The sequence below is a fragment of the Etheostoma spectabile genome, chromosome 18 (assembly GCF_008692095.1).
Source record: "Etheostoma spectabile isolate EspeVRDwgs_2016 chromosome 18, UIUC_Espe_1.0, whole genome shotgun sequence".
In the NCBI taxonomy this organism is placed as follows: domain Eukaryota; kingdom Metazoa; phylum Chordata; class Actinopteri; order Perciformes; family Percidae; genus Etheostoma; species Etheostoma spectabile.
The window spans coordinates 6,518,135-6,545,197 of record NC_045750.1 but is presented as its reverse complement, the minus strand read 5'-3'; the positions used below and the strand labels follow the sequence as shown (position 1 = coordinate 6,545,197).

General features: G+C 39.3%; 1 protein-coding gene across 10 annotated transcripts in view; it reads right to left on the bottom strand.

Moving 5' to 3' along the window:
- Nucleotides 1-27,063, bottom strand: part of ryr3 (ryanodine receptor 3) — a 125,400-nt gene that overhangs the window by 41,617 nt on the left and 56,720 nt on the right. For all 10 annotated transcript variants that reach the window (XM_032542632.1, XM_032542634.1, XM_032542637.1 and 7 more), the window contains 24 exons: nt 26,540-26,745; nt 25,915-26,089; nt 25,232-25,440; nt 24,817-24,980; nt 24,568-24,616; nt 24,292-24,452; nt 22,810-22,972; nt 21,749-21,835; nt 20,788-21,014; nt 19,399-19,611; nt 17,402-18,011; nt 16,678-16,878; nt 14,843-14,945; nt 14,244-14,378; nt 9,715-9,988; nt 9,360-9,474; nt 7,609-7,741; nt 6,443-6,546; nt 5,651-5,786; nt 5,343-5,526; nt 2,732-2,834; nt 2,483-2,603; nt 1,358-1,527; nt 819-1,039 (listed from right to left, as the gene is read on the bottom strand). In XM_032542632.1, coding sequence (XP_032398523.1) covers nt 819-1,039; nt 1,358-1,527; nt 2,483-2,603; nt 2,732-2,834; nt 5,343-5,526; nt 5,651-5,786; nt 6,443-6,546; nt 7,609-7,741; nt 9,360-9,474; nt 9,715-9,988; nt 14,244-14,378; nt 14,843-14,945; nt 16,678-16,878; nt 17,402-18,011; nt 19,399-19,611; nt 20,788-21,014; nt 21,749-21,835; nt 22,810-22,972; nt 24,292-24,452; nt 24,568-24,616; nt 24,817-24,980; nt 25,232-25,440; nt 25,915-26,089; nt 26,540-26,745 — 4,264 coding nt within the window. The remainder of the gene's footprint in view (nt 1-818; nt 1,040-1,357; nt 1,528-2,482; nt 2,604-2,731; nt 2,835-5,342; nt 5,527-5,650; nt 5,787-6,442; nt 6,547-7,608; nt 7,742-9,359; nt 9,475-9,714; nt 9,989-14,243; nt 14,379-14,842; nt 14,946-16,677; nt 16,879-17,401; nt 18,012-19,398; nt 19,612-20,787; nt 21,015-21,748; nt 21,836-22,809; nt 22,973-24,291; nt 24,453-24,567; nt 24,617-24,816; nt 24,981-25,231; nt 25,441-25,914; nt 26,090-26,539; nt 26,746-27,063) is intronic.

Below are 27,063 nucleotides of genomic sequence, written 5' to 3'. Positions count from 1 at the left end.
GCTGAATGAAACGGGGTCAATTGAGGTCTAACTCCAAAATGTCTGCCAACATTATGTGGGTAAAATCATTAATTATCGGTGTAATCATTCAGAAATAACAAATAGGTTTATAATAAAGTACAATGTTGCTGATGCTAACTTTGGCCCATATTAAGTTAAAAACACTCAAATAGTATTGCAGTATTACTCTTTGTTGCTCAATCAATCGAACAAGACGATATGCCATTACAGAAAAACAATGCAGGCCTAATTTATTAGCCAAATAAACATACATTAGTATGAATTCCTACTGTTTATATTCAAGATTCAAAATCCTTTATTAGTCCCACAACGGAGAAATTCCCACTGTTGCAACAACAAGGGATAGGGAAAGTAGTACAAGACACTGAAGATAAACACACAATAAATAAATATAAGTATAAAGAAAAAATAGGAAAGTGTATTTAAAGTATTGCACAGGCACATTATTGTTGCACGGTTTATCAGTCCTAGTGTGTGCGTGTGTTTTGTCCACGTGGTCTCCTGGAGCAGTGCTGATTGTAAAGTCTGACAGCTGCAGGAAGGACAGACCTGCAGAATCTCTCCTTGACGCTTAAAATAACAAAGCCCAAAATATTGTATCAGATTAATTGAGTCTAAAGGTGCACAAAAGCACAGTAAAGTTACCCCTGAAGTAATAGTGCCCTTAATCTAGTATACTTTGCGTCGTTGTAATCCTGCAGTTTGTCCTATAGCTTGTCAATGCTCGTTGCACAGCCATTTGACAGTACTGAAAGCTGAGTCTCAGCTGAGTCTGTACAAAGCTTGGCAGGTCTTACTTGCAGATAGCCAGCAGACACTCCTCGATGGCATCCCTCTGGGCTTTGGTGAGTGAGCGTCCTTTGGACAGCCGGTAGATAGTCTGCAGCGTTGAGTCAACCAGCTGTGCGTAGTGCTCTGTGCTGCTAAAGAGAGCGGCACAGCGGGTGAGCAGAGGAAGCAGGGCCGAGCCGATGTACCTGTTCATGGCCAACGCCGTTTCAGTGGTGCTCAACACTTCCTGTGGAACGGAGAACAAGTATGTTGAAGGATGGAGAGAAACAGTAACAGTTTCCCCACATGTGAAGATTAAAAGAAATTTATAGTGAATACAGGCACCTGGCAATAGCTAAAAGAAACATTATGTGGTTCTACTGTAGTAAAGGGAAAGTGGATTTTTAAAAGACTTGGCGTCAGAGTTGGCAATCATTTCAATCAATCACTGAGGTTTGAAAAGGGCATTGACCGAATAGAAATTTCTGTAGATTCTTAAATCTAAATTTTTTAAAAAGGCGAGGGGGACATGTGTTGAAAGTTATTTGGGTTTTCTCTCACTCACCGTGTCCAGAGACGCAGAGGCTTGGAGGTCAGGCAGGAAGCCGACCTCCAACATCTGGAGTAGGAAGCTCTGGTCCTCGATACCGTACACTCGTTCCAGAAAGAGCACCATGGGGGCCTTGTGGTCCGGACAGAAACAGGCTGACATGTCAGGTTCTGTCACTGTGCCATCTGAAGTTTAAACACATTTTAGAGGAGAAAAGATCTAGGTCATTGTGCCGTTTGGAAACATTGTATTTATTATAGAAAGAAAAAAAACTGAAGACGGCTGTCTGTGCTGCTACGGGTCGGTTGCTTCTCCCTATGTCTTTGAAATTTTCTGTTATGAAAGTAAAAAAAAGGCTTTTTAGATAATTTTGAAGAAGAGTGCCCTGGATTTCCTTTTTTCTATTTGAATTCCCGACCCCAAAGATCACCCTCAATCATCTAACTGAACTTCCTGAGCACCCTGGACCTTGTTGTCTTATCATTGTATTTATTTTATCTATTTAATTTGATCAAAAGATAAACAGTGTAGTATCTGGGTGTATTTATAGTAAAAGTAATTCTAGGCATGGAAAGTTATTAAAAAAGCAAGTTAGTGTGATTGCTGCTGACAATTTTCCTCCACAGTAGAAACACAGAGAGAGAAATAAATAGATATTTATTCCTGAATGAAGCTAAGATGATTTTCAAAATGCAGCGATATGAATTTATTTAAGTTTTCTTCATCTAGCACTGTGACTTCAAGTACATACTACACCAGCCAAATCAAATTTTTTTATATTTCTAGGCAATCAAGTAGTGTGGCGGGTTAGTTCAGCAAGAAAATTAGAATCTGATATACTGTGGATTGTGTTTGTATACTTGGTTTAAATCAAAATGGTTTATCAAAGTGAGACTAGTTTCAACACAGTCACAGATAATTTTTTGCATCAACTTTTCTGTGTCACTTTTAGCTTTTTTTTCTGTTTGTTTTTAGCTTTTAGAGGTTTATTCCCCATTACATTTTAAAACTTAACATTGTTTTTGCTGCTGCACCTGGGTTAACTTTTTTATGTTGCTATTCAATATAATATTTCAACACCTGCTTACACGACTTCATGTAGCAAACAAATGAAAACAAAAGCCACCATGACCAACATACCTTTATTAAGCACAGGCATTTTGAGGGGGATGCTAATGATTCCCACCAGGTCTGTTGTGGGAACCAGAGAGCGCAAGATTGCTCGGATACGCAGCGCCTCACCTTTACCTGCATTGATAAGCTGTAATAGACACATATAGGAAATATTCAACTCACTATTTCCTTCAGGTTATTGTGGAGATCTCTGTTATTATATAGAGGATATTTAAACAGGAAAGGAAGTATGTGCATGAAGAAAAAGCTCCTCACATGCATCTCAGGAGCACAGCGGCCCAGCAGGTCAATCAGAGCAGAGTAGAAGGACATGATGGCGTTGCCCATGTGAATAACTTCACCTTCTTCCTCACCAGACCTGAAACACACAAAACACTCTGTCACTGTGACAACATATTTTGGGATACTGCAAACACATTCCACAAGGTAGTTTGAGACCAGAAGAGCAATAGATGAGCAATTTTGTGAGCATTTATAACAATGTTTTGGCACAATACATGATCTCCTTCCAGGTCACTGTGTTACACATATTGATTTTGACCAGCTTCCCAATCCCTTTCCTCACTTCATGCAATTGTAACCGTACCCATTAAAAAGCAGCAAGTGTGTAACACCCCTTGCATACTAATGTCAGCAACAACTTCTACACAGCTTTACTCACAGCTGCCATCAATGTCAATGCTGCTATATTCATTTCTCTTAAACCTCTAACCAGACAAGTATCTCTGTATGATGTCTTTATGTATGCATTGTTTTAAAATGTCTCAGATTTGGCTATTCAAGACTTAGGGGAGATCTGTGACAAATGAAACATTAAAATTTTCTCCAAGTGGAATGATGATAAACAGACTTCCTTAGGTCAAAACATAGAGCTAGTTAACCTCCTATCAGCCAAATATCTTCCTGTTATTTCCTTATATCACAGAGTTACAGGCAATAAACAAGTTTTGATGTTCGAAAGTAAACTTCATTAGCAGTTAAATGTTTTTCATTATTAATGATTGTTTTTCCTTTAAAGGTTTGACTACCTGCTTATTCAGTAGATCATTTAGTGTTCCACAATCCCAGACTTTCCTATTGCATGCTTGTTTAAATGGAAAGCAAAACAGGCTGTAATGGCATATGTCTATGCCGGGAAAGGTGATACAGCTGTTTCAACTGTCCCCAACCTGGCTGTAACCCCTTGTATTTTAAGTACATGCACAAATATCTGTGTTTATGCTATAATGTATGGAGGTGAGACATGGAAAAGCAGTTTTAGAAAGATGAAAATATATTTGGGCCCACCAGGTAGGGGGGCGGATTTTCCCTTATTACCCTATAGAGACTGACGGGCTGTGCGTCGTTAAGGGCACTTATTTGGTTGTGCCTATCCCATGTTAAAAAAACCTAGTGAAACAGCATTTTCCACAATAGAAACATGATATAAATGGGATAACTTACTGTTCTAGCTATAAAAATGGCAAAAAACATCCACAGTGCATTATATTTCAATAACCGCTTCATTCACGCTTCACGATGACGGCAAACAGACATTCATGAAGACGTATAGCCCAGCAACAATTTATCTAAAATAACACCTTTTGGGAGTACCATTCATGATATGTAGTAAAATATTGAAGTTCCTAAACGGTTTCATTCAAAGCTGATAATGCAACTGTATTTGACAGATGACAGGTGTAGGTTGCTGGTGGCAAAATATTGGACAAGGTGTGACGTCTACGCTCATTTGCATATTGGTGACGTCATTACACAATCATCTGAATAAAGCTTAGTGGTTGTGTCAGCAAGGTAGATAGAAATAAAAGTCTTTAACCAAATCACAAATTCAATACGGGAACTTATTTATTTGACTGTATAATTACTTAGGTAGCCTAAATTCTACAAAAAAAAGGGAAAAAGATCAATAAAGAATTCTCAAAGAAGGACGGCTTGCTCAAGGCCAGGCCAGCTCAGCTCAGCTGCGTCTTTCTCCCGTTGTGTCCCGCTGTCTCTCCTACACCGGACCCCGCACCCTGTCCCATCACTTTCTACCTGCCTAAGCATTGTGTTCAGTGCTGCCACACATGAGGATATAATCTGAATCTGTTTTGTGAGGAGAGGAGCAACCCCTCTCCTCACAAAACAGATTCAGAGAGAGATGAGTGTTTTGGCGGCTACAGGTGAGACATACCTTGGAGTCTACCTGGACAATACTGCCGACTTTTATGTTGCTGTCTTTTCCACAGAAAGTCACCAGATTTGTTGCTAGTTACTTTTATGAAAAAAAGTCGCTAAGGGGGTTTGAAAAATCACTAAATCTAGCGACAAAGTCGCTAGTTGTCAACACTGTTTTATGGAGACAGACGCTGTGCGCACGGAGGGGAGGGGCTGTGTATGTGTGTGTGTATAGAGACAGAGAGACAGAGGAAAGCAGGGAAAGGAAATGTAGCTCAACAAATGTGTGTGTTATAAATAGCATTAATAGCGTGTTCATTGTGTGGCGCACTGCCACAAAATAGTGTATGTGTGGGAAACACTGCAGATGATACAACTTCTCATCCAAACTGAGAGTAAAAGACTCCTTTTCTTTCCAGTTCTTTTGTGCAGGCTTACACAAAGACGTTAACTTTGATCTATTCCAAGTGACGTGAATGAAATACATCTGTATATCAAATTCAAACTGATACAGCACTATTGATCATCAGAAACACAATGGAAAATCTTAATCTAATTTATCACCAAAAAACATAAAAATGGAGACTTTATCACAAATTATTACTTCAGAGACACCCAGTGGATTTTTATGATGATCTAAATGCTGATTCAGAGGATTTCCAACTCTGCCTAGAATAAAAGGATGAAAGAAACTGGTGTGGACCCCTACCCAGTAGTCACCACAGCAGGGCTTTTGGGCAAGTCTAGGGCAGGATCATCAGAGATCTTAATGGCCTCCTCAATGGCAGTCAGCAGACCCTGACCCCCCTCTCCCCTCAGGGCGGGGCCGAAACACTCTGGACGCCTGATCAGCAGCTTCACCACCACGTTGGCATTTTCCTCCACGCTCTCACCTGGTTTACAAATACAGCAGGACAATGGGCAGTCATGTAGAGGTAAGGATTTAAGTTATCTTCAAAAGGACAGGTCAGAGTCTACTGTATTTACGTCATGTGCTCAGTGTGAGAGTCAACATACCATTGCAAAAGACGACGAACCTCAGGAAGGACAGGTAACGCTCTCCCTCTATAGGATTCCAGCCAAGGTCGGGGTAACCCTTAGCAACCAGCATGGCACAACTCTGAAGACCACAGCCTGCTAGGTATGTAACGACCTACACAAAAAAACATACAAAATTCTGTTTCACTCCTTGGTATCACACCATAATGGCACACTCTGTCATTTTGTCTGTCAGTGTCAGAAACAGTGACAGATTGAAAGCATTTGCTGAGCTAGTTTATTCAAATGGAACAAAATCATACTTCATTTTTCACTGTGAAAACGTGGGTTGCCATGAGGTTTAATTTCAGTTTGACTCACTATCACCAAAGGTTAGCAGGAGATGTAATAAGAATTCCTCTCAGCCATTAATAATGCAAAGAAACATTTCTGCCTTTAAAGAATATACTACCATCAAGACTAATATCATCCTAGTGTCCCAGTGCATATGCTTTTAGACTAAAAGGTTGTTGCACTATATAAAACTAAATGTAAATACATTTTTTTCATCTTAGCATATTACATGTAACTTGATTCAAATTCACAATTTTACAGTTCCTGAAGTATTTAACACTTAAGTAAGTCTATTATATGACCGATTACTTTGCTATAACAAAGAATGCCTTGAGGTCATACTAAAAATAAGAAACTCTGGCTGGTAATCTAACCTGAAACCACTAGGTGGCCTTAATACAAATGGTTCAATACATTTCAGCCTCAATCATTCAATTGCAATCAAACATGTTTGTTTGTGTGATGACAAAAATAAACCTTCTCCAAATCAGGCTCTTCCAGGGCCAAAGCCAGGCCGTTGTTGTCCATCACTGAAGATGCTGCAACATCCAGCGGAGTGGAGCCCCGCATTGCTTCAGAGGCTACACACCCACACACCCACACACCCACGCACCCACGCACACACGCACACACGCACACACGCACACACGCACACCAAGTGTTAACAGCAAAGAAAACTTGACATCTGTTCTGTACTAAACGACAGGGGGCAGTCTATCTACATCTCTCTCTTGCAGTCCAGTAGCAGGTAGTGGAACAGGATCATAAGAAATGACATACCGATTTTTGAAAGACAGTTTAAAAAATAAATAAATATTCAAACACTTAATATTTAGTTTGACTTTAACAATAAATATCTTATTCCCAACGCTTGCAAAATTCAGCAGATTCACATACAACACCTTATTACTAAAAGCACTTTACATGGCTATGAACTGAAAATGCTTTATCACTTCAATGCTACACTATATTTCTTCAGTTATATTTGGCACTCAATAAGCGTTGCAAACATAACACTTATTTTCACAAACCCTTACAAAAATATGCTACGTTTACGTTAAGATTTCCTCTTTCACTTTTAATAAACACTTGTGTCTCCTATCTATTACAATAAACATTAATATTGTAAAAACAAAACAAAAAATTGAGTTTGCCTTCATCTGTCCTCTCCAGGCAGGAGCTTTAGTTTACAGCAGCAGGAGCCTAGTGACTCATCAGTCCTGCCCTGCATGACTAAATAACCTCCATCGCTCTCTGCCATTCTTTTTTCTCTATCAGCTGCCTCCTTCTCTGCCCCTTTCACTCTCTAGCTGATACCCTGGCATAATGTGGGCGATACGTTTGTGTCTGCACTTCAATTATTTGAAAATCCTTTCTAGCAGGTGGGACCTATTGGTTTCACTAAACATTTTGCATAATTTTTGCAGCAGCAAAAGGACATTGTTTTAGTTCCTATAGTGTGGTAAATACTTGAAGAAATTTAACTTCTTCTTTATCTTCTGAAAATCAAATATCCTTTTCTTGAATACCTTCTGCTCATCTTTCATATCGCCATCCTTTCTCAGAATGATATATTTTATTAATAGAAGTAGTCATAGAAGAAAAAGCTGTAAGTCACATTTTATGAATCTACCATTACTTACCCAGCCCGACACTGCTGTTCTCCAGCAGGTAGCTGAGGTGGTCAAACATGGCTTTCTGGTTCTGACGGCTAATCCGACAGAAGTAGCACAAGAAACGACAACAACTGGCCACCATCTTGGGGAAGGCGATTTCCTGTGGGTAAAAAAAATAAGACCAATATTAATATTAAAAAGAAGGGATTGAGATGGTCAACTATGCTGTACTTTTAATTTTTCATCGAAAGACATGTTTCCTGTACATCTAACCCAGATTTTCCACCAGGCGCATGTGTGCGGCCTTCCGGTTGCGCCGCGGTTTTGTTCTGTTCTCTGTTAAGCGGCATGCCACACCGGGAGCATCTCGGAAGCAGAGCGTCTTGCCTGCCCAATTCACACATTTTATTGTCTCTATAAGTACTTCAAAGAACAATCACGTGTTTTTTAAGCTAGTATCTACCTTTCCCTACAAGTGCTTCTGTAATTAAAGACCATGCCTTCTCTTTTCTAGCATTGTCTTTATAATAAGAATCAGTGGTGTCTATTATGTTTTTCCACATAAGTGCGGGTGGTGGATATCAAGAATTTAATTGAAAGGCCACAATTGCAATTCTGGTGGAAAATAGGTGTAATGCCAGAAACACAATGCACGCGATAACGTTTTACAAAATAAAACAAATTTTAAAATAAAACGAGAAAGTCTTGACTTCTCAGCTGTGACACACGATTAGGCAACTGTATGCGCACTGGGTTGAAGAATAGAAAACTTATTGGAAATTGTACCTTGATTATGTTACACAATTTGTAACATTGTAACATATAATCAATATGTAATTGTAAGAGTAAATCTTGAAAACCCTATACACTTACAAGCTGTGGTTATGCCACTAATTATGGCCACAGTAAGGGAAGTGCACATATCAAGTGGCAGTAAACTGGTCTGGAATTTATGTCTGAGACTGCGTGATGAGACTGCCACAGTCCGATATGGAGGCCTGAATGTCTCCCTGAGGTCTTTCTGTCTGAGGTTTAATTCATGCTTGGCACTGGACTTGGCATTAAATCACAACCCTCTCTTCCAGCTTCTGTCAGCACTGCCCAAAAAGGACAGACTTGAGAGGCCTCCCCTTTTATCCCTCTCTTGCCCTTCTCTGCCCTCTCCATTACCCTTGCGGTTTTTCAGAGTATTAGGTTGTTGATCTTGGCTTACTTCACATTCTTAGAATACAGTTTGTTTTCCTAAGATCATTATACAACATTTTAAGCTTAAAAGGTTAGCCCCTATAAAGGCTTTTCAGTTAATTAGTCTCTGAATCTAAATCAGAATCATTCAGTCTAATTTCCACCACATTCAAACACAAGTGAATGAATGCACTAGAAACAAAACGTGGACCCACTGCTCAATAGCGCTCTAAGATGTGAAAAACCTTAACCTTACCTTATTAAGTTCTTACAAAGGTTCCCTGGCTCCTCAATATTTTACAAAAAGAGGTAAATATTTCTTAATAACTCTTAAAATTCCAGCAAATTTGGGGGGGATTAAAGAGAAACCAACAAGCTGACACTTGTAAGGGTTAAATTCTGTTTAAATTACTATTTACTTAAGCTTGAACTTTTAAGTCCACATGGATGGGAAGTAGTACAGGTTTAAAGCTCCAGAACAAGCATGTAAGTGGATATTGAACTGAGATTGTTTGTCAACTTTTTTATTTTATCAACTTGACGGCACTGGGGTGTGCTGACCACAGCTAATACAGAGTGTAGTATTTTCGTACCTGTGATTTGTCTCCTCCCAGCACGTTGACCATGACCTCCATGACAGTCTCGTGCATGCCCAACACTCTCATTAAGTTGGGATGTTGGTAGAAAACCTTGTTGTTCATAATGTCACTGTGAACATAAGAAAGTGGTTTGTGAAGTTCATGATATATTGTACATCCCAAGTTTTTGAGGCAATATACAGCACATTGAAAATAATGCACAGTTGAGAAAATGTATCATAGTAATGTGCAATGAATAACAACTGTGTAACAAACTATCATTAATCATCATGTTTTTACATTACAATTTACATAGTATTAAAACAAACTTGATAGTCGTCACTGCATTTATTGCTACACATTTTCTCACCTGAGTCCATCAATCATCAATTTCTCCTCCTCTTTGCCCATTCGAACTGACAGCAGTGACCTGATTTGACCTAGAGATACCAACAGGTTGATGGCATCCTGCACAGATGCAGCACTGATGGTGTAGGATTTCTTCATGGCCCGGAGCAGCTCCCCAATGCCGTCATACTGCCTCCTTAGCAGGCTGAACATCACTCTGACCAGCTCTGGGTCCTGGATGTGAGACTCCTGAGCCCAGCTGGTTATGGTCTGGGAGATCAGCTCCTTCAGGTTGGCTGGAGAAGTGGGAATTCAATATCCAAACAGTGAATAATTCTTTAGAGGTAGTAACGTCAGTGCAACTTTCCTATCAGAGGAACTACAGCCTCTTCATCATTACACTAGCTGGTTTATTAGAATTTAAAGTCCAGCAACCTGAAAATACATTATTTATGTGCATGGAAACAAAATGCTGAGGCTAGCTTATACTGGAACATCTGCTCCAGGTACAACCGTGTGCTGCATTAGGAATGCTGTTTTAAACCTTCAAACAATGGCTCACATTATTTAAGTTGTTGAAGTTTTCCTGGTAGGAGAAATGTATTATTTATCCCACAGCACAAGTCAAAATATGCATTTCATGTGAGTAATAATATTATTTTAAAACTCTGTGGTATTGCTGTATTTCCTGTTTGGCTATTTGAAAGGAAGTTTCTGATAAAGCCAAAAGACAACACAAATACTAGCAATGTTTAATTTATTTCTAGTCCAAAATAATTTTGTAATTATTTGATTTGGTGTATTAAAAAAAGTAAAAAGGAACTGTTGGGACTGTTACGAACGAATAATTCAAGTCATGTATCTGGCACACTCAGCCTTGAGTTTAATTTATCATACGTTTAAGTTTAAGTTCATGCTACTCATGATCAAACATATTTTATCAGAAGCCTCAGGGCAGCTCCGTGGCTGTCAGCAGCGCTGTGATTATTACATTAACATTATCCCATTTCAGGCATTTAGGAAACAGTACAATTTTGAATGTCATGTGTAATGTGTGTGAAATGTGGAGAAGCTAATATGTATTGTATCATCCACATGAAGAATTTCCACTGAGGAGCTCAAGAGGTACGACAACAGTGCAAAGGTGGCAAAAACATTATGCGTGATCCAGGAAGATGTGTATAATCAGCAAGATCCACAACCAAGAAAAAGTGCTCTGTTCAGAAATAGAGTGAAACAGAAGTACACTACAGTGTATGTCATTCTTCAGAATCATGTAAGATGAAGAGAAAGAGTTCTGCTCCTTTATTTGTAATTTGAGCAGATGACCTCAAAATAATCATTATGTCTTCATGTACACTGATGCTGTCATTTGTATATTACACAAGGGTACTTTGAAGTAATACACAACTGGCTTGGCAGTTTGGAAAGGTATGTGTGATTTGTCACTAAAATAATAATACTACTAACACTACTACTACTACTATTTATAAAGCAAAATGCAGATTCTACTACTATACCCAACCTTTTTCTTCTTGCAGTAAGTTGACTTATAAATGGTTAGGGAATAATTTACTTTTGCTTTTTCTTTAAAACTTGATTTCTTGGAAGAACCTGTCTGACGGTTTCCAAGGACTGTTGAGAAACAGCTGTGTCCTCTGATGCCCAGGCACTCTTAAAAAGATTTTTTTATAAAAAAATAGATAATTAAAAAAATATGAATAACATATCTACCTCATGCATTTATAGTAGAGCACAAAATGCAAGAGATACATAGAAGACAGATGAACATTTCAGAGTTTTTTTGTGTGATCCTTTGAAACGTTGTTTTAAGGTCTCATCAAACTTTAATCTCACAGACAAGCACCAATAATCCTGGATACAACTACAGGGGAACTCAGTGAACTGTAGTGATAAATGAAGAGCTGTACCTAAATGCCGCACCTCTCCAACTGAAACATTGTTATTCCAAAGCTATCTCTGAACTTTAAGTGTTTTTGCAAACAACCCAACATCTGTGGTAAACGAAGGGTCAGATCTGAGCAGAATCCTAATGTGAGACCAGACAGAGAAAAAGGTAGGGAGCCAGCTGCCCTGTAGGTGAATGTCTCGCAGATCCACATCTGCTCTGCATCGTCTCAAACAGTGGCTCACATGGGAGTCATCACTAAAACAAAAAACTACTCTGTCTGCAAGCTATTCTGCAAATTACCACACAGTCAATATGGTGCTATCTTTTAAGTGTTTCATAGCCTGCTCCAGGTTTTTAGCACAGACCAAGCACAAAGTTGGCGGTACTGTTAACTGTAGCTTTAACAAAATATCAAGCCTGTCATTTACATTTATTCATTTTTCTAAACACACATAATGTAGCACAACTATATAGGCACAGTGTCTACCTTATCTAGCAAGGCTGAAGTTAACCACTGACAAAGGAATCCTAGAGTACTATCTGTATGAGTCCAGTCAAGATGTAGTCAGTCTACTTAAAGTAGATGTAGAGTGATGTAGGAGTGAATAAAAGGATAATTTACTATCAAGTTCTAACATCTGGTATTTATGTGGAGCACATAAGCAACACAGTCCTTAAAAGACTATCTTACACCCGTTGGACCGCAGCAAAAAGCCAAACGCAAGTGTCTTTGCTATTTTAAGGCCGTCCAGCACCCATGTGATTTAAATAGCAAATGCACCTGTGCCCTGGTCTTACAGGGAGGTGTGTTCAGGTGAATTCTTGGCGTATTGCTATCTTGAGGCAGCGGAAAGTGATCTCACCATTGACTAACAAAAACCTGGTCTAAAGTCAATAGAGCTGCATGTCATTGTTATTTTAACAGCGTGTTGCGCCTAGGTTTAGGCACAGTGCTACAGTCCACAATGCTTGTCACACACACACACACGGAAGTGCAGCAGCACACAAAACACGCAAAAAAATTACAAATAAAAAATAGTATGGCGCAAATCCACCATCATACCAGCAATGCGCCAAGGTACAAATGCATCTGGCTTTTAAAAGGGAATGGGCGATGACACTCTTGATTGGTTTATTGCATGTTAAGCCCAAAAAACACCTATGAATTATTGAAGATACTAAGGGCTTGACACTAAGTCCAACCCTTTTGAACCATGCGCCCGGTTGGATCCTTCTTTTCGCTGTCAAACCAGCAGAAGTGGATTTGGACAAGTCCTATGTGCTACACACCATCCAATCAGACCGTTAAAACAGGGCCCCTTTAAGTACAAAGACTCAGCTGTCTTCAGTAGGCATAACATGGAGCCCTGACAATGAACAGCAGTTTCGATTTTGAGGATGTGCTAAACAATTTAATTAGCTTTTTATTAATTATATTAGTGTAATACACTAATCTTTATAGAATTACCATTCCACAGTGTTCTACAGCCAAGAAAGCTCTATTTGTTAAATCGAAATTGAGAATATGTTGGGTCTTTTCATGATGATGAACTTACAGTAATGGGTTTAGTTTCAAAGCCTTCATAAAGTGGTTTGATTGATTTTGGCGTTATTCGGATTATTCACTAGGATGCATAGTACTAAATTTACAGATAAAACACTGACTGGAAAAAAAAAAATAGTATGATAGACTTGAAGAGAAACAGCTTGTTTCCCACCCATAATTTACAGTAATACGCCTACCTCCATATGATATAAATATGAGGTCTATCAGAATCATCTTGAATCACATCATCTGTCCACTTATGAAGCTTTTCAATAATGCATGCAAGGTGTGGGAGGCTGGAGTAAAGCATTAAAATTTATAGCAGAGAGTCTGCTGTGGCTGTCCATTAGTCTATTATTTAAAACAAAACATAGCCATGCTTTCAGCAAAAGGGCAGCAGACAAGAATATTGAAACCACTGACCCCAGATTGAAGCAAAGGGCTTGCCCAACTAGTAGCTGGGCAGTGTCTTATGTTTTGTATCATTTATGACATTTATACCAGGTTCAAGGTTTTTCAACACAAATGTGATGTTTAATAACAAATGTGGCGTATTAAAGACATATTTTAGAATGTGTTATGGCTTATTTACTTTCAACCAAACCTTTAGATATTGAATAGATATTGATATGATGGCATGTAACAACACTAAAATCCTGTGCAAGTTGTGTAGCAACAAGACGTTAAATTGGTAAAAGTTAGTCTCCCACTATGTTCTGCATCATTGTTTGAAATTAGAATGTAGCCAATGATGTCAGATGAAAAGAGTTTACAAATTTGGATTTGTAGGGATTTTCACTACTAAATGTTATACCTGTAATGAAACATTAACTGCACTGGTGTGACAGTGCACGCATAATGCCTTTTGTCAACAGTTTGCTCTTTTTGAATTCACATACTACTTTAAAGCTTAGTCTGTCTGCATCTTTTTTTTTTTTTTTTTTTGCTATTTGTTGTGAACTGAAAGTGCATCTGAATATCTTACAATATTATATCTTACACAAAAATACTGAGCTTTGAGGTGAAACTTAATCAGCCATTAAGTACACTTTAAACAAGGCCATTTTCCTCTTTGGTGTTCAGAGTTACTTACTGGGAGCTGCCTGTTCCTTCTCTGTGGGTTCCTCCTCTGTTTTCTGAGGTGGACCTTTGATCTTGTAGAGTAAAGCGAGGAGACGGCCTTTTATAGAAGTGTCTTGCTCTTCCTCTTCCTCCTCCACGGGAATTCCTGCAAGGGAAAAACTAATTTCTGTCAATCACTCTGAAAATCAACATTTAGCATCAAGTGCTTCAATGTGCACCTTTTGACACTATGTCAAAGGGTTTAGGTGTAGTATGTTAAGACACCAGTATGTTAGTGTTTTAATATTTTCAGGGTGTAGCATCGTCTCCATCTTTCGAAGGTCAAGCTATCTATGTACCCTAATATAAATCCTCTATGTGTGGGATATTTCCTGTCCGTTGGGGCATATGTTCCGGTTGTGCACAAAGTTATCCAGTTTCTGGGACTCAGTATTTAAAACTTTGTCTGATATTCTTGGACTCAGTTTGCAATATGTTTTCCTTCTAAAATACAAATAAAGACGTTAAAAAAATCAGTTTGTGTAAGGAGATATCTCTACTGAGAATAAATATCTATGAACTAAAACCAACAATGTTTGTAAAGGAATTGAGGGAGCAGTTGGACTCTACCACAGTGCAGTCGCAATTCTTCATGGAAGGAGTTGAGTTCATTCTGGATCTCCTCGGGGCAGGGGCAGTCCTCCCCTGCACTGAAATTCAACAGGATGTTGATCTGCAGGAAACAGACAACAATAAGGTTAGAAGCAGAGAGAAGGGAAGGGTATAGAAGTAGTCAGATAGAAATAGTCAGAAGAATTTTACATCAAGTCATGTTACAAGTAAAAATGTAAACCTTTAAAGTAATTTTCAATAACAAGACTTAGAAAAAGCTTTAATGATAAATTATTCTAAATAGCTACACATCTCCTGTTTTTGCTGTATTTCACAAGCTAACAAGCCTAAATATACATGAGGTGTTTTCTGGGGCTTAGCAAATGCGGAGTCCAGCTTCGGCTTATCTGATGTCTATTTCTGGCGGGACTTTTTAATAAACCATGGGAGGAACATACAGCAATCTTGGAGAATGTTGCCCACAGTACACTTGCAGACGACCACTACAGTACTTATTTTTCAGGGATCAGAGTGTAGCTGTAGGCCTGTGCTTATCTGCAAGGTTTTGCAGCTCAGAGGACGTGCAATTAAATAGTTTGAACATGAAAACTTTGCAGCTGTGCAGATCTGAACTTTTGGCTGGCTCTTTTATAGCAGTGCAGTGTTGTAAGAACTTTACTCGGCACAAAATCAAGTGATCTGAACACATACAGAAAATAAATGGCTGGACTTTCTAGCTACTGGGAAGAATGAATAATGTTGTAGCCCTCTCTTCCCCTCAACTCTGGCTCTGAGGCACACTATGAGAGATATGGATGTTAAACTGGGCCTACTCATTAGCTACAAAGATCTGAGCCCCTGGCACTGAACACTGAAAGCTTGTGGTGTAAGGGAGAGCATAACTCCATGAGATCCATGAATGGGCTTTAGTTTGGGTTATAGTACGCCACTAAGGAGCAAAGTCTTAATCACCGGGACATACATTTTAACTGCTACTTTTTGTGCGTTTTATATTTTAAAACAAAAACAAAAAACAAGAAAAGAGAATTCATTTATTTTGTAAATTAAGTTTTTCGATCATCCAGCTGTTAAATGATAACATGAATGCAAGTTGCTCCAGGTATTCCCTGTATGCCTAGTATTTACGGTGCAGACACATGACATAATAGTAGAGCAAAATCAATATATAGGCCTATAATGGTAATTTAATAAATAGTCATTACAATTAAATCCCAAATATGGACATTATGAATTAAAACATTAAATGTCAGCCTTTTAGCTTCAATATTATAATTTAGCCACACAAATGGTGGCTGTGGCTCAGTGGTAGAGCGGTTGCCTGCCAATCGGAAGGTTGGTGGTTTGATCCCCGCCCCTGCAGTCATTGCCGAAGTGTCCTTGGGCAAGACACTGAACCCCGAGTTGCCCCCGGTGCTGCGCATCGGAGTGTGAATGTGTATGAATGTTTATCTGATGAGCAGGTGGCACCTTGTATGGCAGCCCTGGCCACAGTGTATGAATGTGTGTGAATGGTGAATGTATCCTGTAGATGTAAAAGCGCTTTGACCAGTTGTTAAGACTGGAAAAGCGCTATATAAATACAGCACATTTACATTTACAAATGGCCCAATCTGGAAATACCAGCTGAAAATAAAGTAAAGGGACAACATAAAACTAAAAAGCACTCAGAGAACTACAAAACCCTGAGCCTGAACCCGAAGGCTAAAGTGATAATTCCGGGGATTTGTTCCTATTTAATACTTCAAACCACCTTGAACATGAATTACATCTCAAACAGGATGAAAACTGTTCTTCACTGTATATATTCTGGATGGTCTACTGCAATATTGTACCTGCTCATGTGGGGGTGAACGAAACTCTTTAGTCTTCTTGGCAGTGATGGCGGCGGACATGTTAAACGCCAGCATCAGCTCATCGTAGCGGAACTTCTGGTTGAACTGAAGCTTGGACACGAAGCTGTCGGAGAAGGAGACGATGGCCTCGATACGGTGCTTCAGCTCACAGTCGCAGAAGTAGTGCAGCAGCTCACACATCTGAAAGAAATACACTAATTCAGCAAGAATGGCAATTTAGAGTACACAGTAAACGTTTATCTTTCTCTCTGTGTCTGCATTGTTTGATGTAGTTCTGAATCATTTTATCAACTGATTTGTTTTTCTGTATGTTAAAGAGAGAGAAACCTCACATATTATTGCCATTTCCAAGAGCTTATCTGCCTCCATCTCCATAATACAAAGATCAAAACTGTGTTTAAGTTATAATGTGTACAGCATAGTGGCTTTTCTGTCATTGATAACAACATTAGTATTCAACCACTGCCTTGCTTTGCACTCAGGCACTCACTTTGCATTGAGAGATTAAAAAATAAACTGCTCTGAATTGCTGACACATGAGGAATCGGTGTACTAAATCGGAGGAAGGCAAATATAATGGGGCCAATTTAAATTTAATTAAAACCTAGGAATATTATTGATGAATTTAGTTTCATGCAAGCGTTTTCAATCTCACATTTAACTGTTAAAACATGTGTTGATGTTTTTATGATAATTTCATTACCTGGCGTTTGACAGACTCTGGCAGCGACTTCTCCAGCAGACCTTTAACTTGCGATTTACTCTCCTTTGTCTCCTCCTCTCCCGCTTCCACAGCCTTCTCCTCGTTCTTGCTCACTTCCTCTTTCTCCCCCGCCACAGCCACCTCATCCCCCTTGGCTTCCTGACCCTCCTTGGCCTCTCCAAACACGTTGGGGTCAATCAGGAGGAGAATCAGTCTCACCTCATCACTGGTTAGGACTCCTATTATTAAGAGCGTTCCAATCAGCTTCAGGATGGGAACAAACTGGTACTCCACGCTACCGCCTACCGGGTCTCGGATGTGTGTTCCTCCACCCTGCACGGCCTCAGTGAGCATGCTGATGGCTTTCTCTTTCAGAATGCCCAGAGGAATCTGGGGACTGTAGAGGAATTGGGGGCGCTTTGTGTTGATGATGCCGACGGCGGAGAAGTTGACCCGAGGTTTGAGGGAGGTGCTCAGGCCCACGCCAGGCAGCGAGTGCCGCTTGGACTCATCAGGGAACAACTTGATTGCGCGAGTCTCATCCGTCACAGGGATGATGAACTCGTTGTTCATCATCAGACGAGCCTCCTTTGCAGTCTCAAGATGGATGCTGGTAATGAGAAGAACATCAGTTCAATCATTGCGAGGCATTGGCCATTATACTTATCAGGAAATAACCGTTCAGTATTCTCGGTCTAGGTTTAAAAATATTTTTCCTTAAGTGGTATAAATGTGCAATTAACAAGATTCGTTTATTCCCACAGCACAACAATACCATTACATACATACACATACACATGGAAGGTGACAGGGTTGATCAATACCAGTGAGTCAGCAATTACTTGACTAGCTGCTGAGACGCTGAGCTCTCAAACGCATTGTGGACCATAATCACAGGTTTAGACAGAATTTCCCACCCACAGGGATGTTAACACCCTCCACTTAAAAATGAATTTCCAGTCATGGAGGTAAGGATGATGTCTTGAATGTAGCAGGTGAAATTCACAATGTGTAATTTATCCCAATTATGTGTGTCTGTAGTTAAGAATTTATTGACATTATGTGAAAAAAATGGAGAAAGCCAATTACACTGGATTACCCTGAAGCAAGATTATGACAAATTTACTGTGTGGACTTGTGTGCGGCTCCATCACGTTGTTCATATTTAGATTCTCTGATGAGTCAAAATATTGTACTGAAACAGTATGGGCATCTTGGTTTGGTACATGGATTTACATGGCAATTACACAGTATAAAAATAAATAAATCTTGTGTGCAAATTAATAAATTTAATGCAAAACTACTGTTAAATCAAGTGTGTGTGTGTGTGTGTGTGTGTGTGTGTGTGTGAGTGTGTGTGTGTGTGTGGTGTGTGTGTGTGTGTGTGTGTTAGAGCAAGGGAGAAGTGAGAGAGTGATAGTAATTAGCTTTGGAGCGAGTAGCCACTCTAGAGTCATAGTGAGAGAAACAAAGTGTCTCCCCCATGTTTTCTGACCACGGGGGGGAAATCTTTAGCAGGAAAAGTTACCCCTCTCCTTGATTTCATAACGACATACCTGTCTCTTGTTGACTGACTAGCTTGTGTTGTTCACTGTGTGTCCGACTATGTGTGCTTTCGAACACCTGCCCAACTCCAACTCTGATTGGCTTACCATGAAATTCTACTCAGCCTCAGCCAATCGTTAGCATTTATGCGTTTGCCTCATGCACTGCCCAATTACAAAAGAAGAAAAAACGTCTCTGCCTATCGGCTCAGAGACCTAGTTTGTCTGATGAAAAAAAAACAGCTTCAATTATAGTAACGCGCCGTATTTTTTGTCAGGAACGGTAACAGCGTTATTATGATGGGAAGAGTAATCAATTAGATCATTTTTTTCCGAAAAAAGTAATGCCATTACTAATACTGTTTTTTCCATCACTGGCGAAGATTAATAAAAAAATCAATCTAAAACAAACTCAAATCTGATAATATTCAATTTAAACTGCAAATAACACACCTGATAAGGACATTGTAGAAGCCTTCTCTCAGCATGCCAGAGAGGTACTGGTTGTCAATGGTGTAGAGGAGCTGGGATTGGTCCAAGTGGCTGCAGAGGGCGTGAGCAACTCGGGTGTTTCCCAGGGCACACAAGGCACAGTACAGCTTCAGTGTGTGGTAGTGGAACTTTCTCAGGTCTTCATGCTCAGATAACTCCAGAATGTCCAAACACCTAGAAGAAAGCAGGAAATGAATGTGGTAATGGGCAACCATATACACTGCAGCAGTTTAGACAGTACTACAGTACTGTAAGTAGACAACCATTTTTTTAAGATTGTATTTTTTGGACATTTCCACCTTTAATGGAGACATTACACCTGAGATAGCAGTGATATGAAAGCTAAGACATGAAAGGGGAGAGAGGGGACAAGACGTGCAGGAAACTCGAAACCCAGGACCTTCTGCGTCGAAGAATAAACCTCTACATATGTGCAGCTGCTCTACCAACTGAGCTAACTGGCCACACGACAACCATTGTTTTTACCAAAGGAACTAGGCGATATGACGATATATGCAGTGAGATTATATATCCCCTGTACACCATGATAACTACCCCTTCTAATGTTTCAAGGTGTGTTAGGTCATTGTGGCGAGTATTGGAATTAAGTATGATATTTGCGATGATATGAGTGTCTGATGTCTGTTAGGTATTAAATTCACATTATTATTTATCCAAAAATAATTGGCAAAACAATCTTGACTGAAGGTTTATGTTCTTTTTCATAAAAGTTACTATTTAATCATAAAAGATTTCATTCATAACAATCACTCCTAAGATGAACATACAAACTCCTCAAATGCTGGGCCAAGTGTTTCTAACTGTACCTGCTCATCAAACAGACCAAGGTTGAATTCTTTCAACTTTTAGCATCAAACCCAATTTAAATCTGCAAATTATTGCCACATTAACTTTAAGACAACAGGTAACCAACAGTTTACAACCAGACCAGATGTATGAAAAAGATCAAAACGGAGTGTTTTGCATGACACGGGTCAGAATTAGCATTTGTAACAAAATACAAGGGTTTATGGGAAATGTGGTCTTAATATAATATAATAACACAATGACATTTTTGTGAGGCAGAGACTATTAATCATCTATAGTGTTACATTGTGTCATTGAAAGACTTGGTTTTCATTAGTAATGCACATGCAATGTGCTAACCACTTCTCAATCAAAAAACAAAAAATAAAGCACCTGTCATGGCTCTCATATGGCCAATTTGTTTTTTTCTAGATGATGTAAACACAACATAACATCGTACGGTAGGACTGGACTAGTCATGTACAGCAGGTAAAGGTGTTAACAGTATATGTTCTAAGCCAACATCACATCCTTGTTGCACACCTGTTCTCTTCAGGTATATGTACGGCTATCATCTGAAGCGGTTCCAGGCACTGGACAACCCAGCCGTGCCTCTCGCTGACCCGAGCAGTCTCCACGCTGAGGAAGGTGTTTGGCATCCGGCTCCACAGCACGGACACGATGGTCTGCACATCCAGACGTGGCGGGCACTGTGGCACTGGGTTCCTGTGCTCACTTTTAAATATGGCAGACGAGAGCGGCATTGCATCCTGGGAGCAGAGGCAGAAGACGGAAATAATATGAAATATAATATTCAAAAAGGAAAACATTCTTAACTAATAGAAGTGGTTTTGGTTTTAATAATTTATTACACAACCTGGAATAAATATTCTGATTTTAAAAACACTTCAAAAGTGATTTAAATCTGTGGAGGTTCGGTGAAGACCCTGAGGGATCCTTGAGCAAAGTTAATTCATATTTCATCTAGAATTATTATCCTTACATCTTACCAAATAATGTGTGTGTGTGTGTGTCGGTCATTTAAATATATATTATATATATATATCTTTGTGTGTGTGTGTGTGTGTGTGTGTGTGTGGTGTGTGTGTGTGTGTGTGTGTGTGTGTGTGTATTTCTTTATCACAGTTTAGTTCTAATTGCTACTACTTGAAGTGCTGACAGAGTTAAATACTTAAAGACAGCAAAAACGTCCAATATTGGTCACAATATTACAGTTACAACTTGGGTCCGTTTACCAGTTTGCAATTATTTAAGGATAGGAGATCAAACATTAAAGAAGACCCATGCAAAATTGTTCTTCATTCTGTATCATGGTGATCTATTCATTACTGTAGTTGAGGTAAGATGTACTATAGTACTAGTAAATGAGGAAGAATAAACATATTTAAAACCTTCTATTTGTTCTGGGAAAACCAACGTTCACTGCTACTCTCCATACCGTGTCCAAGCATTGCATATGGTTAAGATTTAAAAAGAGACAAACCTTGATCTTCACAAATTCAAACTGGAAAAGGTTTGCACTGGTGGGGAGTACAAACACAGCTGGGAACAGCTTAGTATTTGGTTCCACCTAAAACAAAACAAACAAAACAAAGCTCAGTCATCAACTGAAATAAGCTTTAATCATGCACCAAACTGAAAGAAAAGGCAGATTTGCCCTGAATTAACCCCTTACTCTTAGTGGAATCTAAGTTCTTATTTCAGATCAATGCTGATGATAAGCATTCTGCTCTTTTTTGTGTCAGTTCTGGTGGCAAATTCAACAATTGTCAGAAGGATTTTAACCTCTAGGGCCCATGGATTAGTTGGCATTTTAAATTCAAGCTCAATGAGTATCAGTTGGTGTACTGATGACAGCCATCCGAGACAAAAGATGAATACAATGAGAAAGAAAAAAACAACTGAAGCCATAACAGGACAAGAAGCTTTTCATCAAGTTAAAAGCCTCTTTAATCCCTAAGAAGAATCCCTCCTTTAAAAAAAAAAAGAAGCTGATTCACAAATAAATAGGGAGAAAATAACAGGCATAAGGAAGAGAACATAACTTGGGTGATAGAAGCTTCCCAAGGCATCTTTTTGTGGTCTAGTCAGGTATTGAATATAATGCGTTAAAACCTAAAATCAACAAGACAAGATGAGGATTACCAAACAGATGTCTGTCTTTGTTAAGACTCTGGTATTGAAAACCAGTGAGAATTCAACTGTGCAATTTCCTAATTGCCTTTCTGCATGTCTAATTTAAAGCAGTGCAAATGTGTTGGTTATCTGAAGGAAAGATAGAAGGGAAGGTATTCTGATTGTGTGCTGGCAATACAAACAGCTCTTAGTGCCATCCTTCCAAGGATTTCAACAACACTTGACTCCTTTTCTCCAGATGGATTAGACAATATGAAACTATATGCCGACTATTAGGAATACAGAGGAGAAATACTGTATATCTACCACAGGAGTAAGAATTAATGACAGCACTGAAGTGAATGAGGCACAGTGTTATTGTGCGTTAGTGCTCCACAACCCACTAACTGGGCTATTATCCTTATTTACCTGATATGTTGCGGACAGCTCCTTGCCGTTGGCAGTGAAAGACACCAGGCCAGTGGCCAGGTCGATCAGACAGCCAATCTCCAGGTCAGAGTTGGAGCGGCTGGAAGAAGACGGGCCGACTGCGTCCGCTCCACACACCATGTAGCAGTTACTCCTCTGGACACTGCAGCAACACCAGCAGAACATGAGCTTGGCATTCATAAATCCATGTACACATGAACAACCAATGGGAAACAAAGATAATTGAAAAACAACTACCTTGTGCACAATATATTTTCGTTACATGTCACATTCATTTATCTATGTTGACTTGTGACTCTTGACTCATTCATATTCATTCTGTAACACACAGCTCTCTTTACAGAGATGCAGTGCCATTTCAATATGGGTTTATGGGTAATCTAGAAGTCTTAGTTTACCACACTGGTTAAAATGTTTATAATTTATATAGGGTTGACTGAGAACCATTTAAATGATGACGATGACAAAGATATTGTGTTATATTTTATGTGTTTTGTTGTAGTATAATGCTGACAGGTCACCTGCATCTTTGTTATCTTAGCATCAAGCACCATAATGGGAAAAAAGAAAAGTCATGAACATTATTGTGTTGTCCTTGACATTTGTTCGTAGATGCTTCTACTGTAAATCATTTGTGGTATGAGTTATTCAAAAGTGTATTCAGCAAATGATTGCTCTTTTGTTTAAAGCACCCATATTATGCTCATTTTCAGGTTCATAATTGGCTTTTGAGGTTGTACCAGACTTTTCATTTTTGTTGTACGCACATTGCTGCAGATCCTGTTTTAGCTACAGAGTGAGACATCTCACTTCTTTACTATCTTTGTTGGGAGTCACACATGAGCAGTAGCTAGGTATTGATAACATCAGCTAGATAACTCTTTCTCCAACTTTGGTCAGTCCAAGGCAGGATTAGCTGGGAGACTTCTTCTAATCGAGGGGCGCTTGTGTAATACCTGCAGATCAGGGACGTGGAAGGAGTTCTTTTGGAGATTATGGTCAACTAGTGTGTGTTGTAGCAGTGTTTTGTCATTGAGAGAGGAACTTGCGTATCGGCCGTAACAAGGACAGTGTGTCATCTATTTTTATTAACAACTGTGTACTACTATCCCTGTATGTATGTGGTTCGATTTCTATCTTTGTTGTCGGTCTGGCTGAGGTTAAACTCTTTGTGAAACATGAACAAACACAAACAATGAACGCCACAGAACTTTCTTTTTTTATCCAGTTTGACAGTCAGTTATAATGGAAAAAGAACATAAATAAATTACTTTAAGGTATATTTTCTTTAGAGTAGAGCTTCATTGCATGGTATTGGATCGGTGGATAAACTCCAGTACTACCAGTAACTCTGCTGACTCTCCCTGTCTACATTACACCTCTCCATGTTTCTCTATGTCAAAAAAAATTCTCCAGATATAAATATAAACTCCGGATTTATAGAAAAAGTAGGGAGCTTGCCTCTCATGGACCCGGCCCCTCTCGTCTCCCAGGGTGACGGTGACTGTTCGTGTCTTGCTGAGGCTGAAGTTTTTGCTATAGTAATGATAGTCCGGTGTGACCCAACCCACCCACACTGACGCAGGGTCCTGTCCAGCAAACACTCTCACTGAGTGGTAGTACTGCCATAAAAAAAAACACAGAGCACAATATGTTACGCATACAGAACAGAGAGCTCATAACAATTCATAACAATATTTTTCCGATTTTTATCTTTGAAAATTTTGGTTGATTTACAGTTGTGATGCTTCCATAGTCAACAGTTCCATCTTCTTTTGGAGGACGGCTGCAGAGACAGAAATACAGCAACATGTTTTAGGAGCATCAAAGTGATCTGGGAAAGAAACAATTTCATTTTCTTACTTTTATTGCAGTTGCCAAGCAGAGCACATAAGCTCAGACTGAGACTAAATGACATTGCTACTAGTTAGACAGGCAACAGTTAAACAATTCCACTGCTGTTCCAGTGTACCGCCGATGTCTGACCTGAGCTTCAGTGATTCGTCCAGTAACTTGTCTGCCGAGTAGAACTCTACAGGCATGCTCAGCCTACAGTAGACCATGTCACTGTTGCTGTTCTGAGTGCCAAACGTCTTGTGGGTGACCTTGAGGCAGGGAGGGCTGTCTACCGTTCCGTCAATCCTTGTCACCTGGGGAGTAAGAGTCAGGGAGAAGGAATTAAAGTCCAAAGAAGGAGATTGATAACCATAATCAATACGCTCATCAACTATAGCAGCCTTGTTTGTCATAGCTATGTTTGTATGCATACAGCACACTAGAAACTGGTCAAACACGTAGTACCAGTATCCACCTAAACTACCCAAATTAGAATCCTCGTTGCCATAAACATAACAGGACAACACCAACAACCACAATAATGATAATTAAAATGCTTCTTCACCTCGATATGCATGTGGTCTTGGGGTATGTTGACAAAGGTGGGAAGGCGCTTGCTGAACCACATGGTGATCTCTCGGTTCATGTTGACACCAAAGGGCTCAAACCCTTCCTGGAGACCACACATGGTGTAGTACTTGAAAGTGCTGGCGTCCTTGCCCAGGTTTATATGTCCAATCTGAGTCACACCCAAACTGCACACAGGGATGAAACCTGAAGGAGAGTTAAGGGACATTAGTGTGTTTTCCATGCCAATATTGGTCTATTATAAACAGCAAAATATCATCCAGTAACGCCATCCATTATTGCAATGTGAAGTGTTTCTTTCCCTTTCTTTGCACATTTACAAAACTGCACCTTTACTGTGCGTTGGAAAAACTCAGTATTATGTATGTTAACTGTCTATAAAGCAGAATTCATTACTGCATCAACTGAAACGAATAAATCACTTAACTGTATTCCAATGTGACTCTCTGACCTAAACCATGGTTCATTTACAGAGTAATGGGTCATTGCCACAATGGACTTCATTAAATTGCAACATCATTAGCATTTTGTACAGTTTATTTTGTTTTTCCTCGAGCCAAATGTCAGACAACCCCGGTCATACCTCTGGAGAACTTGTGGATGAAACACAGAATAAATAAATGAATTAGCAATAAATTCACTGGATTATGGAGCCCTCACCGTCCTCTGTCTCAAAGTCAGTGAAGCAAAGCTCAGAGCCCTTGCTGGTGATAAGAAGCTCTCCGTTTAGGGTGAAAATCATGGACTTGTCCTCCATGTTAATCATACAACCGACCACGTCACCCTTTTTCCAAGTTTGTCCAAAGTAGCGACTGCCTGCGTGCATACGTCGACCCTTAAGAAAAAAAGACAGTTTTTAAGTTTGCAGTTATCCATATATTATATGGTTTTGCTAATAAAAGGTTAGGATCAAAGCCTACTGTTAAAGGTGCCACAATATCGTGAAATCAATCAATGGTAATATCTTGACAGTTCTATTACAGAGACAATTTCTATTAAGAACCAAAAAATTGGTCATTAACAATTTATATTTTTATACTAAACTATTTATTTCCTCCACCGAGATCTAAAAAGTATCTCATTTCATACTGATTCATAAACAGTATTCAACGTTCAACAGAATTTCAAAGTAAATCACAATTGTAATCATGTCCTTTAAAACTAAAAATACTTAAAATAACTTGTCGCCAGGCTTTCACGTCTATCCCTGGTACAGCCATAATACAGCAAAAATGCAAGAATGATTGCTGCTGCTGAAGTAAATGTCCTAACAGAGCTGGTTTACCCTGTATCCATCGAAGACGAAGGCCTGGTCATCCGTTCCCAGTTCGACATCGGGCCTGCAGCCTGGTCTGGCCCAGCCAACTCTCATATCGCCTCCACTCAGGGCCTCAAACTCAAAGTACCACTTTCCCGTCTTAACTGCATACGTCTGCTCCACACGGAAGAAGCGAATGGTCTCAACGTTCTCATTTTCCATCATATGGAGTGCTTGGGATGGGGGAAACATAAAAAATTGATACTTTGATTTCATAGGTTAGTTAAATAACAACTAACACAAACGATATGTAGCTAATTTTAGGCAGCATTTTTAGCATCAATATTAACGTATACAATTAGAGGTCCATTGATCAAAGTTATTGGCTATACCACTAAATATGTAGTGCACTGTATGATATTATAATTGTATTATATTATATCATTATAATAATTAGTGCATACAGTATCTCAATTTTTGTTGAAGTGTTAAAATGCCGAATAAAACTTGACAACATGTAGTACTACAGCTGCCCATAGCTGACGGCTGCA